This window comes from Pongo abelii, chromosome 10 (assembly GCF_028885655.2).
Source record: "Pongo abelii isolate AG06213 chromosome 10, NHGRI_mPonAbe1-v2.0_pri, whole genome shotgun sequence".
In the NCBI taxonomy this organism is placed as follows: domain Eukaryota; kingdom Metazoa; phylum Chordata; class Mammalia; order Primates; family Hominidae; genus Pongo; species Pongo abelii.
In genome coordinates, this window is record NC_071995.2 from 67,671,775 (window position 1) to 67,686,591 (window position 14,817).

The 14,817-nt window shown below is 40.3% G+C and overlaps 1 protein-coding gene across 3 annotated transcripts in view; it reads right to left on the minus strand.

The window, feature by feature from the left end:
• Positions 1-14,817, minus strand: part of BEST3 (bestrophin 3) — a 59,982-nt gene that overhangs the window by 16,022 nt on the left and 29,143 nt on the right. For all 3 annotated transcript variants that reach the window (XM_009248024.3, XM_002823512.4, XM_009248023.4), the window contains 2 exons: positions 13,209-13,289; positions 11,736-11,887 (listed from right to left, as the gene is read on the minus strand). In XM_009248024.3, coding sequence (XP_009246299.1) covers positions 11,736-11,887; positions 13,209-13,289 — 233 coding nt within the window. The remainder of the gene's footprint in view (positions 1-11,735; positions 11,888-13,208; positions 13,290-14,817) is intronic.

The following is a 14,817-nucleotide window of genomic DNA, read 5'->3' on the forward strand; positions in this document are numbered from 1 at the left end:
CCCAAGTAACTAGGACCATGGGCGTGCACCACCATGCCTGGCTAATTTTTTATTTTTGATAGAGATGGGGTCTCCCTATGTTGCCCAGGCTGGTCTTGAACTCCTGGCCTCAAGTGGTCCTCCCATCTCGGCTTCCCAAAGTGTTGGGATTATAGGCGAGAGCCACCACACTCGGCCTTAGAATAGTTTGAAAGAGTATTTCCCAAATGGGAGGCTGGGGTATAAATTTTAGTTTCTTTTATGTTTTTTTTTATGCTCCTTATTTGATATTTAAAGTGTCCTCTTAGTCTAGGGTTAGTACAATCCTGAGGCTCAATATAATACCACTTAACCAACTAATAGCAGAAATATTATATGATAGAACAAAAGTACCCTCATTATATTCCTATATATTAGGGAGAGTCAGCTGAAAAAGCTAGGTTTTATGTTCTGGAACTTATTTGGACTGAGAGAGGCAGGTAATTAGAGATAGGAGGACATTCATGGAAAGTGTCATGCGGCCATCGGTTTCCAGGGATGAAATTTGAGCGCTGTCTCTGTGGTGGGAAAAATAATTTATTTTGAGAGCTTGCAGAGCCAGGATTGCTGGGTCTATGCTGACACCAACCAGCTGTGGGATCTTTGGGGACTCATTTAATCTCTTGTGACTTAGCATCATTCTTGGTAAGCTGGTGATAATTATCCTTTACCTGCCTTTTAGGTTGTTTGAAAGTTCAAAAGGGGTGACCTGTGTAGAAAAGCTTTGAAAGTAGAAGATGTAAAAAGGACTCTGTCAATGACTGGCAAACTTTCAGAAGTGGTTTCCAAGTCATCATTGACTTCTCAGACAGGGTTGGAGGAGATGATAATGTGTGTCTGAAGGTCACTCCCTTTTCTTCTTCAAGATTGTCCTTTTAAAAATGTTACTACACCTAGGAGATATCGCTTAACAATCAACACCTTCAAAAGGGATGACTTAGCCATTTAATGATAAGCCATTTAATGATAGGGCACTGGGTAGGTGAAGAGGAAACATAAGAACTGGAAGAAGCTGGGTTATTTGAGGGAAGGAAGAGAGGGCTACTCCAATGGTGAAAATTGTGGAGACAGACTGCCCTGACCTTGCCTCTCAATATTGTTTTTTTGGTGCCATTTGCCAAACATCATCAAACCCTTCAATATACATGTATTGTGCAATAGAAACCATCAATACAAAAATATAGAAAACATGAGAATGAGAACGGTTGTGTCACATATTGGGCTATTTTTGAAAGGGAAAAGAATAAAAGAAGGAGAAAGAGAAAAGGTTTTGTTAAGCCAGTCAGGCTGGTTAGTTATAGTTGAGTCCAGAAGAAGGGAGAGCATGCATTATTTCCACAGGTTAGGTAGATGTCTGGATTAAAATTATTTTAATCTCAAGTGTTAATAAAAAACCAAAATTTCAAAATATATATGGAATACCTACACAAACATCAGCCCCACGGTTTCCCTTGCTAATGACAACTATCCGAGGGCATAAGCAGCCATGATTTAATTAGAAACTTTAAAAGATTCTTGGGCTGGTCAGGGGTGCAGAAGAACATGCTTCACCCTCTGCTGCCATAACAAAGAGGCAAGAAACGGGCTGATGAAGATGTCAGCAGACTGCCATACTTGTTGGGGTATGTCTAATATAGAAAGACAAAAATAGCCCTGATTGCTTGAAGGATTTAATGCATTTCTCCAAAGAAAGCTTTTTGCAAAGCAACCCCTTTCTCACGAGAGTGATTAGGTAAATATAGAGCTTCAAAAAGATTGAAAGATAAAACTGGATGATGCTTGTCTCTCTTTCTCTGCTCTACTTTTGAAGCGGTATTTTGACAATTTAAATTCGAATAATAAGAGGCCTTTTTTAACAGAACTGAAATGAGGAATTTAGGAAAATGATATTTAGTATGATGAATTCTACTTCTCACTGCAGATTTATTGTTTTCAAATTGCTAGTGTACTCACAGTCAGGCGACTGCCTTGGAGGGAGCCGATAATTTGCCTGAGAATCTATCAGGGCAGAGACATGTGTGGAGAAGCATTTTTCCATGGGCAAAGCAAAATGTACTCTTCAAACCCATCTGAGGCGCATGCGGCTATTTTTAACCATCTGCACTGCAGAATCATCATGAAAGCTGTAGCCAAGGATTTATAAAATGTGCAAGGCAACCCTCCCTCTGAGCCGGGAGGTGTGGGGCTAAGGGTTATGAGGAAAATCCAGTGGACCAAATATTGTATTCACCCAGCCTCCTTCAACCCTCTTTCAGGTGGACAGTTCCAAGCTCCAGAGCATCCTAGAAGGTAGCCCAGAAAGCTGCATTTAGGGCTGATGACCCCACTGCTACCCCAGTGTTGGCCTATCTGATCATTGAACCAAGGGCTTCGGCAAATCTGATTGAAGAAGTGGCCTCTTGTGCCTTTAAAGAGGCTTATCTAGCTATATCCTACCACCCTGGTTATGTTCTCTCGGCTGTTGCTGGCTGACACAAAAAGAAGTTATGGCCAAAAGTGGGGGTTCACTTAAAGTTCCCTCTTTAATATTGTTATATTATGTAGGAATTTTGTTAAAAAAGGAAATCAAGCCATGTACACATCTGATACCATTTAAAGATGAAAACTGATTGCCCATGGTGACCTCACATCAGGGTATGAAAGAATCCTTGAGTAAGTTCTAAAATTATAAACTTAATGCACATTCATCTCCTTGGAAGTTTCCATTTCTCGTTCCTTTCTGGTACATTAAGTGAAAAATCAATGTTCCCAGAATATACTTTTGTTGAAGTTAGTAATTCAGAATTTGAGATATTTTTGGTAGTTTGTAATATAAGCATGCAATAGTATGTATCAGACTACGTATTTTCTTGTAAAGCTAAAATATTTCAATACAGTTGACTAAAAAGGATTACTAAGTAACATCAACATAGAAGTATATTTAACCACACTTTAATAAAGTCTTTGCTCACTAAAATATGTATTTTGGTATATTTGAGTTAATATCACTAAAAATACTTCTGACCTACAGTATAATCCTAAATATTTTGTGCACATTAAGTACATTTGCATGTCTGTATAATTACCAAAAAGTCATGTTATCGTTACATATTCCTAGAACTTTTAGAATAAAGATAGATAAGTAGAAATTATTATTTCTGACAAAGTTTCATAGCACCAAATACATCTTAAATAAATTCCTCAACTCCTAGCCAGAAGGAGCTCTTTAAAATTTTGAATATTTTTCCTCTTTGCTAAGTGGATCCTTAATTGACTTCATAGACCCCCTTTTTAAGATTATTATCTATGTGAGAACATTTTGACATAATTATTTGAATTATGGCAGAAGAGCCCAATAAAACAAAGCTCTTTAAATGGGATTACAGTCAGCAGTTTAAAGTTTACAGGCTTGGAGCATGCTTTTAGATTAGCAAGACAGTTAGAGCAAGCACTCTGGACACACTTGAGTGATCCATTTCATAAGCAGTTACAGCCTCTCTTCTCCAGAATTTCAAATCCTTTAGCTGTTATGAATGGATAGTTTGTTAGGGTTTTTCCAATGCCCTTAAGGGATTATCTTCTTTACTGTTGGCTGTTTTGATTTTCAAGATAGGACTGAAGGGCATTATGAGACTTCAGGTCTTTAATTTCTGTGTTTCATCCCTCAGAGTCTTAAACATTTGTGTTAATGGGTAATCCCAAGTAATTGAAAGACAGTAAGAATTTTGAAGTGACTCATGATGATATAATGTGAAGACAGGCGTTCTACCTCTACCTCAAGCCAGTTGTGACAGGGTAGTTCCGGACCTTGATTTTTGTTCATTTGTTTTTAAAAATTATTTTCAGCAATACTGGCTTGAGTTTAAGCATTTAAAGTTTCTTTGAGTAAAGTTATTTTTATCATGCATGTGTTTATTATTGTCCCAGGAAAACTCATTATTACACTAGGGTTTGGGTATATTTTCTCGCTGTGCATCTTACAGACAATGTTCTTTTGGCTACTTGTGGGTGTTTTCTCGATCTTGGTTAATCTTATCTCCACAGTTAAGCTAATGAAAAGATGCCTTAATTAAAACAGCAGATCAAGGCTGGGCACGGTGGCTCCCACCGGTAATCCCAACACTTTGGGAGGCCTTGGTGGGAGGATCTCTTGAGACCAGGAGTTCAAGACCAGAGTGGGTAACATAGCCAGACTTTGCCTCTTAAAAAAAAAGCCAGGCATGGTGGCGTGCACCTGTAGTCCCAGCTACTCAGGAGGCTGAGGCAGGAAGATCGCTTGAGCCTAGGAGTTCGAGGCTGCAGTGAGCTGTGATTGCACCACTGTACACTCCATCCTGGGTGACAGAGGGAGTTCCTGTCTCAAAAATACCAAAGGCAAAAACCAAACAAAAGCAAGAACAAAACTCCAGCAGATTAGAAAGGATTCCACAGTATTACAAAAGAACAAACAAAACAGAGTCAACTGAAGTGATCCCACATGAGATAATGGTAAAAGAATTCACACAAGAAATATTTTTTCATCGCTTATTAACTCGTAAAATGGCTAAGTGTAGATTACTGGCCATGCAATAATTATCACTATTTAGTAAATGCTCAAGACTGGCATATTTATGAAAGCATTTCTATTTTGGGGACTGCATTCAGATTTTTAACTGGCCTTTTTTCATTTGGAGTGTTGATTTTGAAGCTGATTTTTAACCTGCCCCATGCAAAGATCAAGAGATGGAACTTCAGCACTGGTTTGGTGTTAAAACTTATAAAATGCAATTTTAAAACAGTAGCTCTTTGGTCCCAGATTGGACAGAGAAACATGAGCTCTGTTAAAGCTTCCTTTAGATTAAGACACGATGACTAGAAGAGGCAAGAACATTGGTTCCTGCTTCCCTGGCTGCACAGGCATCATCTCCCCCCTCTCCTCTTACTGTATCCAACTTCAACTGCTTCCCTGTAGCTCAGGCACTGGGACCTCCCCCTGCCACCCGGGGCCAGCCCTGTGTCTTCTTTAGGACCTTGCTCTGTCATCCCCCCTTGCTCCTGTGTCTTTCCTCTCTTCCAGTGGGCAACTTTTGCTCAGCCTGTCTTTTTTCCTTCCTTTTTCAAAACAAGGAGAGTTGTTAATTTGTTTCTTTATCACATCTTGCTTCATCTTACAAAGGATTTGATGTGGCCTTATGGAAATACATATAATGCAATAATATTATGTCGTATATATAACATATAAAATATTATATTTGTATATTATAGAAATATATATCATATATAAAATCAAGCCAATATAGTAGAGGTGGAATAAGGAACAATCATAAAAGACACAGAATTTAGAAATACATTCCAAAAAAATCCCATTCCACAGACTTAGTAAAGGTAGGCTACAGATTTGATTGTCAGCTTCCCAGCAGCCAAAATGAAAAGGAAACCATCATAAATTATAAAATTATGAAGTTTGTAAGATAAATAGTGTAAGATTTGCCCAGAAGAGGCAAAGCTTTCTTTTTTCCCCACCGACGTCTGAAATACATTTCTTCCTGTGGGTCCTCTGCTAAAAGGGATGCTAAGTTACACAGTGGACAGCACTACAGTGAGCACCAGAGGGAGTCTTAATGGCTCTGTCCAAACAAGGCCAGGGTACAGCAGCAAAGTGAAATTCAGTATAGGTGGTGAAGATAATTCTAAGGAGGCCAAGGTGGGTGGATCCCCTGAGGTCAGGAGTTCAAGACCAGCCTGGCCAACATGGTGAAACCCCATCTCTACTAAAAATACAAAAATTAGCTGGGTGTGGTGGTGCATGCCTGTAATCCCAGCTACTTGGGAGACTGAGGCAGGGGAATTGCTTGAAACCGGGAAGTGGAGGTTGCAGTGATCTGAGATCATGCCACTGCACTCCAGCCTGGGCAAGAGAGAGAGACCCTGTCTCCAAAAAAACCAAAACACAAAAAACCAAAAAAAAAAAAAAAAAAAGGCAAGTAAAAATATGTCATTAGCCTTACCCAAGACAAAACAAAAACCCATCCCTAGAAGTCTGAATTGAGGGGGGAAACAGACCAGAGTCCCTGTCTCTTAGTGAATACAGTCTGGTCTATTTACCCCATCAATTCAGACTTCTCAAAAAAATAGTCCATGGATACATAATGAATTGAGGAATTATATGCATTTTGGGTTTGTTTTATTTTTGTTTTTTTAAGTATGAAAATGGCATTATAATCTATTTGCTTTACCATGATCAAATGGCGGGGAAGATAAAGGCGGGTGGAGAATGAAACAAGACTGGCCGTAACTTGGTAATTGAAGGGGTGATGGGTACATGGAGCTTTTTCATAGCTTATTCTCTACCTTTGGAACTGCTTAAACTTCTTTTTTTTTTTTTCTGAGACAGGGTCTCGCTCTGTCACCCAAACTGTAGTGCAGTGGCACGACCTTGGCTCACTGCAAACTTCCCCTCCTGGGTTGAAGCGATTCTCCTGCCTCAGCCTCCCAAATAGCTGGGACTACAGGTGTGCACCACCATGCCGGCTAATTTTTGTATTTTTGGTGGAGATGGGGTTTCATCATGTTGGCCAGGCTGGTCTCAAACTTCTGGCCTCAAGTGATCTGCCTGCCTTGGCCTCCCAAAGTGCTGGGATTATAGGCGTCGGCCATCGTGTCTGGCCCGGTTTGAATTTTTCTACAATAAAATTATTTTTTAAAAACAGCTTACACTGGCAATTTGACCTTCCTACCTATCAATCACTTCTAACCTACTACGGTTTAATTTCTACCCCACACTGTCACTTAAGCCTCTGATGACCCTAACATGCAAAACCTATGGCATGGTTTTCAGGCTTTACTTGGAAACTTTGTATCTTTGGCCTCTTGGCAGGGCATTTTCTGGGTTACTCTGCATCTATATTGACCGTTCCTACTCTGACTACCCATTTCCTCTGGCCACCCTTTCAGTAGTAGTATTCTACCCTTTGTATTCTGCTCTGTTTCCTTGATACTGTTCTGATTGCCCCCACCCACTCTTTGGTTCTACATACTGATACCAGTAAAATGCATCTTCTGTCCCTGGACTCACTGCCTCCTGGCCATCTCCATGTGAATTGCCCATAGAGGTCTCAAATTCAACCCATGCAAAAGGAAGAGCTCATAATCTTTTCCTTAGAGCAGTTTCACCCTTACACTCTGTCTCATCTTTAGTTTATTACCATTCTTCACTCCTTCTCCTTTCTAGAATCTGTCCCTTCTGTCACCTCTACTGTCTACATCCCTTGTGATACACCTACTTCAGGACCTTATCCTCTCCTGTTTAAATGACAACAGCCTGCTAACTCTGGCTCTGGTCTTATCCTCAGCTATCCATCTTTCAGCCAGCTGCCAGGCTAATCTCTCTAAAGCAAAAAATGTGACCCTGTCATTTAATAGCTTTGAATAATGGCTGAAACGCTTACCTGGCCTATAAAACCCTCCATCTTCTGCCCTTGCCTCCTCCCCAGATTCATTTCTTGGCTCTTCTGCTTTGCCTATCAAATTGTAACTCTGAGTACACTATTTATCATTCCTTTCTGTCTTTGCCCATATTGGCCCGAAATGTGCCCTCTGCTGAATCCCCTCAATCCTATCTGTGCACTGGCTCCTAATTCATTCTTTTTTTTTTTTTTTTTTTGAGATGGAGTTTTGCTCCTCACTCTTGTCGCCCAGGCTGGAGTATAATGGTGTGATCTTGGTTCACTGCAACCTCCTCTGCCTCCTGGATTCAAGCAATTCTCCTACCTCAGCCTCCTGAGTAGCTGGGATTATAGGCTGTGCCACCATGCTCAGCTCATTTTGTATTTGTAGTGGAGACTGGGTTTCACCATGTTGGCCAGGCTGGTCTCGAACTGCTGACCTCAACTGATCCACCTGCCTCAGCCTCCCAAAGTGCTGGGATTACAGGCATGAGCCACCATGCCCGCCTCCTAACTCATTCTTAAAGATGCATATTAGAGTCCCTGACTCCAAGAGGCTTTCTCTGCTTCACCAGGCTGGGTGAAGTGTGTCTTCATTGCGTGTGTTCCCATAAGGCTGAGCGTTTCTCCACTGTAGCTTTTACCACATTGTATTGTCACTTTTCTCTGCCTTACATGTGTGAGCTTGGGAGGTGTTTTTTTCTTTTCTTTTTTTGACTACCTCTAGCATCTGGTATAGAACCTACCTCATAGTAGGCCCTGAAAAAAATTTACCAGAATAAACAAACGAGCACATTCTGTATGTAAGGGTCCAAGGGAAAATATATTTTAAATTGGTACTTAAGATGGAAAGAAGGAAAATTAATTTATTTGAGTTATGTATATTTTGTAAATATGCAGAAAATAGGGCCATGTTTTGAACATGTTCCTTAATATAGAGAATAAAGACATTGACTCCAAGGAGTTTCCTTCTGAAGTGGAAATGAACAGTGTGCTGAATGTGAACAGCGCTGTTGAATGTGCTGGCTGGGAGGCAGGTCTTCTTGCAGGTGGCCCTTGGAGAGTAGTACTTTTGCTCTGTTCTTGAAGGGCATTGCTTTGATTTTAGAATATCCGGGTTATGGGAACTGTGGCTACAAACCCAAAATATTGATATGAAAAGGTAAGGAAAATTTGATTTCTGAATTAAACATGCTGGGAACATACACCTTAAAGAGAATAAGAAAATTAAAAAAAATCTCATCCAGGAAAGGATTTTATACGGTCATCAAGAGGCAGGCACATTTATAAAATGGAATGCTTGTGTCTACAGCATCTTGGCACATGATCTCCACTCTCATGCAAAGAGCTCATTGGCTCAGTCAGCACCAACGAGACCACCAGTGCTACAGTTCTTAACTTTTACCTTGCCCTTGCCCTGAGCCTCAGTCAAGTGGCTCATTTGACATTGACCTTGTATTTGGTGAAGGAACCATTCATTGCTTAGGGAATTATCTTCTATGATTTTAGAGAACATCTATTGTTTTTGCTAGCCCAGCAAAACCATTCACCCTTCTCCTGATAATAGCACCCTGCTTTTTCTTGAGATATCACATGCTCCATATGGTTGGATGGGGCTGACTATAACCCTTGGTTCAAAGATGGACCTATAAACCAGCCATGAATAGTCAAAATATTGTCTCCCTGTTGATAGTAATTAGCTCAGGAATGGATGTGTGAACCCGAGCCCAGTCAGTCACAGCAAATCCATCACTTCAGTTTCAAGAGTTGGAAAAGAGATGTGCTCTTTCCACAGGTTAGCTGAGAAGGTAAGCTGTAAGCCTGGAGCTTGCCATTTTGCCATTTTGCCATCAGGATGGCAGAGAGCCTGCCTGAAATCTGAGCCAGTGGAGAGAAAAGCAGACCTGAGAGGGACGGGGCAACAGTGAGTCCTGGTGACATTCTCTGAGCCTCTGGATCTAGTGATACCCAAAGCTAGGCTCGTCTCTGGATGTGACACTATAAACCTCCTTTAGCTTAAGAAAGTTTGAATTTGGTTTTCTGTCACAGGCAACCAGAAACATTTTTTCTAATACCACAATCATAGGAAAAATAGGCATTAATAAATCCAAAGGGGGCCATTTCTATCAACTCAGGGCTTCTGATCACCTATTTTCCTGCAGTAAATTCTCCTGGATTGTGGTCCACTTTAATGGTCCTCATTTATACAGAAAATCAAGATCAAGTGAGCTTTTGCCTAATTGTTTCTTTGATCAATTGGTTCTAGCAGATCGAGTTAAACATCTCACAAAACCCTCTCCCAATAGATTCTGGCCTTTGTTCCTCTCTCCATCCTGCTGGTAAATAGGCCATTTTAGTTGGAGGACTTCTCTCTGACAACCGATAATTTTTTGCTGCAGTTTTAAATATTGTACCTCCTGGTTTTCTCTCAGTTGTTTTATTTTCTGTACCAAATTTCCAGGGTAAGTTTAACATGAAAAATAGCTTAAAGTGATTTAATCTTTCTCTGCTTCCGTTTGACATCCACAAATAAAACTTGACTAGGTGATAATAATCATCATGCTCTATGGTTTTATATAGAGCATCTTCATGTTTACAATCTCATCTAATCTTCCCAATAATCTTTTGGGGAAGAAATTTTCTCTGAGATCTTGTCAATCCCTAATTCTGTTTCTGTATTTAGAAACAGGAGAAACATGTGTTTTAATATTTTCTAAAGAACATGAACATTTGTGTAGTAATCTGCAGAATTATGATGATTAGGATGAATAAGTAGATCAGGATAAAAATTTTGAGACCTTCAAAAAATTATCTTAACCATGGGGTAACAACAACTCAATGGACATAAGAAATAGAGTGTGCGGAGCATTTGCAGTTTAAATAGAGTCATCCCAATGATGCCCTGATTCTATCAGTATTGCTGGTCTCTTTTCATTTCAAGTTAAATCTTCAAGTACTTTGCATTAATCAATGGTGGGAGTGAGGAGAAGGATAAAGCATATTTAATTATCTAAAATCAAACTCACAGAAAAACAGCTCTTATTAATTCTGAAAATTGAGATGATTGCTGGATGTCCATGAAGCTCTGCCCCTGCAGAAGGTATCATGAAGGCTGAGACATGCATACAACAAGAGATTCCTATCCATGGAAACTGAGAATACACTGAGGGCAGGGATGAGCTCTCTGGCCTGGAAGGAGCCCTGGGTGGGTGGGTCTGGTCTTAGAAGGCTAGCTAGAAGTAGAAGCAAATCTAGCCTGGAGTAGGCAACCTTCTCTAAGATGTGCTTTGCGGGCAACAAGGCAAATCTCCTGGCTCCTAAATCTTTCTCATTATTTGCTGGAACTGAAATTCCACTTTCAGTCTTCCTTTTCTTTGGGTCTTGAAAGGTTTTCAGCCCCAGAGGCCCCTTTGGAAGAGAAGTGCCACAAACCATCACTGATGGGGATTAGGAGACATTCGGCAAAGGGAACAGGGTTGAAGGGAGAGCTCCTGAAAGTGGAAGGAGGAGGGCAGGCCACTTCAGGGAGGAGGGAAAGAAGGGTCACAGGCAGCAACCATGGGACACAAACCCACTGCACAAATCCACTTAGAGCAGGCCTCAGGGAACTATGAGCCACAGTCTTGCCAAGAAAAATTCCACAAAATTTCCCCTTTTGCTACAGTTTTTTTGTTTTGTTTTTGAGTGGAGAGTTTCTTACTTTCTGAATTAGTCTGTGCTTTTCTCTTTAATTTACTTGGAAACTGTGGCATCTGCCTTCAGCAAATATACTTAAACTTCTCCCACATCACACACTTCTCCAATATCAAATACATGCTCAGACTTAATGAAATTATTATAGAACTGTACCTGATTTACTTCAGGCCTCAACTCATTTATTTAAAGCTCATTATACTTAGGGGTGATTGCTGTGTTAAAACCACTGAACAGAGACTGACTTACATACTAAGCCTAGGTAGAAAAAAATGCCAAAAAAGGTAAAAAGATTAGAACAGTGATCTATCTGCTCATTTCCTAGATATTGGAGATATTTATTTTAATTTTCATGAATTAAATATTTTTCTTGAGACGGGGCTTCACTTTGTCACCCAGGCTGGAGTGCAATGGCACAATCACAGCTCACTGCAGCCTTGAACCCCTGGGCTCAAGCAATCCTCCAACTGCAGCCTCCCCAAGTAGCTAGGACTATAGATGCCATCACAGTTGGCTGCTTTAAATTATTTTATTTCTTTTTTTTTTCTTTTTTGTAGAGACAAGGTCTCACTATGTTGCTCAGGCTGGAAAATATTAGAGATTTTTTAAAAATGCACTTACCCCATCTGGACTGTTGACCCCAGAAATGAGGGTATGCAGTAGTCAGCAGCTGCTAATGTGTATGGTGGTCGAGCAGCAGAATCGTCCCAGTAAATGTCCTTCTTCATCTTGGGTAAGCTCATGTGCATTTCGTCCACAGCTAAAAGAGAGACCTAAAATCATTGTTATATTGTTAGAATAACTCAGATGTAAATTAAATAAAAAGGAGAAGTTTTTTGTGGGCAGATGAGAGTTAGAGTGGGCTAGGACACAGTCTAAGTGAATGAATATACAAATGTCTATAGTTCATATTTGCCATGACCATGGCTGCCACAGAGAGTTGTACCTGTTGTTTACTACTCAAGAGCACTTGGCAATGAGGATAAGTGGGGCTCGAAGCCTCCCACACTCCGGGATCAAACCACACACTCCAGAGTGGAGCTGCCTCTTAGCTGGAGGGAGGGGAGCCATCTTTTTATTCTTTGCTCACAATTGTGGTGTTGTTTTACCTGATAGCACCTACTTAACCCCAAATATTACAGGAAGGTGAAGATTCTGCTTTTCTTTCTGTTAACCCTGTAAATACATTTTTACTTGACATCACTTCTTATATGCCCTGGTTTCTTGTTCATTTCTTCATTTGGAAAAACATATCAAGAAGTCTATATTGCTCAGCGCTATGGTGACCTCTTCTCTTGGCTTTGACAAAGTGATGCATGAATACATTCTTAATCCGCTGGGATTCCGATTTTGACAAAGTGAGTGACCTAGGCATTATGTGTCCTCCCTAAGAGACTGACATTGGGATCTACTGTGAGATGTTTGAACTTACTTAACTGCCGAGGAAGGGCTTGAAACAAATGAACACGTGAAGGCCTTCACTCATCTGTGGTTCACAGGGAAGAGAATGGTCTAGGGAGAGTCTTGCCTAAGAGGAAAATTCCTTCATGCTGGTTCTTCATGAAAAGCTCTCTGGGATAGTGCTTCAGGGTAAGGGCCCTGGGGCCCATTTAGTGCATTTCATGCAGATTTGAGACACAAGCTGGCATGGCCCAGGCTCCCAGTGTCCGGCTGGTGGCTATCTGACTGCTGGGATTGATGTGATACCACTTTGGGAACTCCCACCAGATTGTGTCTGGATGCCATTTTAAGTCACTATTAACCTCTCTGGTTGGCAACAGAAAACAAACTAAAGAACAATTTAAAATACTGCTCTATGCTGAGATGAAAAAGACTGGAAAAAGCTAATAGAGAGGCTTACAAAGAAAATTGGCTTGAAATTCTACTTAAAAGGAACTAAATTTCACTGGAGCTGAAATCCCGGATGTGTAAGCTTCCAAAAGGACCTGAGACAGCACAGTGCATAGCCAAGCCTCTTTCATTTGTGGCTAAAGCTCTGAAGCCAAGGGGTGTGCATTTAAAATCTGCTTAGATTTGAAATATCACAAGTGATTTATTACTAATATTTGAAAAAGAAAGAAAAATTCCTCTAACCTGCAAATTTCTGTCAATGCACCAGTTAGTTTCAAAATCATCATCATCTTCTCCAAAAGGGTTGATAAGCTGCTCTGCTACCTGTAGTTGAGAACATAAAATAAATCCATCATGATACCTGTGAAAACTAAGAATAGAGACTGAAGATGATTCCTGTTTTCCTCTCTGCTTCCTTGTGTGACTTTCATAATATGAAGAGTAGAAGGGAGTAGATTGTTCTACCCAGATATTTATTAGCAAGCAAGGCATGATTCTCAAACCATGAATGATGCACCTTCGTAGGTATGCTCTCCAAATGGATCTGTCCATTCAACTGGTGACAATGCAGGCCCTATCAGGGGAAGCCATGTCCTATGTAGGAGCCAAATCAAATGACTGAATAGTGACGGAGAACCAACTATTTGCAAGGCACTCTGAAGGGTACACAGGCTATGCTTTCAGGGAATTACATGGCCCAGATGATAAGACAAAATGTACACAGGGAGAAGGTTAAACAGTAAAGAAAGACTTAAATCACAATTAAAGAAAATAATATAAGAGGCTTTCACAATTTATTTTTATTTTTATTTTTTTAGACAGTGTCTCCCCCTGTTGCCCAGGCTGGAGTGCAGTGGCATAATCTCGGCTCACTGCAAACTCTGCCTCCCAGGTTCAAGCAATTCTCCTGCCTCAGTCTCCTGAGTAGCTGGGACTACAAGCGAGCACCATCACATCCAGCTAATTTTTTTGGGATTTTTTTTCAGTAGAGATGGGGTTTCACCATGTTGGCCAGGCTGGTCTTGAACCCCTGAGCTCAGGTGTTCTGCCCTCCTCGACCTCCCAAAGTGTTGGGATTACAGGCGTGAGCCACTGTGCCCGGCCGAGTTTTCACAGTTATCAAACATAACTGCTAAGTAAATGAGTTAGAGAGCTAGTAAGTCCTAAAGCTGGAAATTGAGGCTTACCTAGTTTTACCCTAAAGGATTTACCCTTATCCAGTAAGTTAGTTTTCCTGCCAGGAAAATGTTAGGTAGCTATTGTCACAAATCTTTTAATATTTGATCAATATTAAATATTCTTATCATGTTCCTGAATTGAATAGCCTTCTTGATGAGAGGTTTATATGTCAAATACAACTCATCTATCACTTTCCTTGTTGAAAAATTTCGCTTGGTTTTTATTATCTGGACATGCATGCATGCCCGTGTGTGTGCGTGAGAGAGAGAGACAGGGAGAGAGTTGCAGGAGAGGGTGATTTTACATTGAGTCTAGATGGAAAAAAATTTTAAATGTGTAAAATAAAGGCACCATATGATTAGTTTCTAGAGTCTAAACATTCTAGATTCTGAAACTATTCAGTAGAAAATCTACCTACTTATCTTTTAGGATTTAAGTCAATGTATTAATACTTAGAGCAGTTTTTTTCTTTTTTTTTTTTTTTTTTTTTTTTTTATTTTTATTTTTTTTATTTTTTTTTCTTTTATTATTATTATTATTATACTTTAGGTTTTATGGTACATGTGCACAATGTGCAGGTAAGTTACATATGTATACATGTGCCATGCTGGTGCGCTGCACCCACCAACTCGTCATCTAGCATTAGGTATATCTCCCAATGCTATCCCTCCCC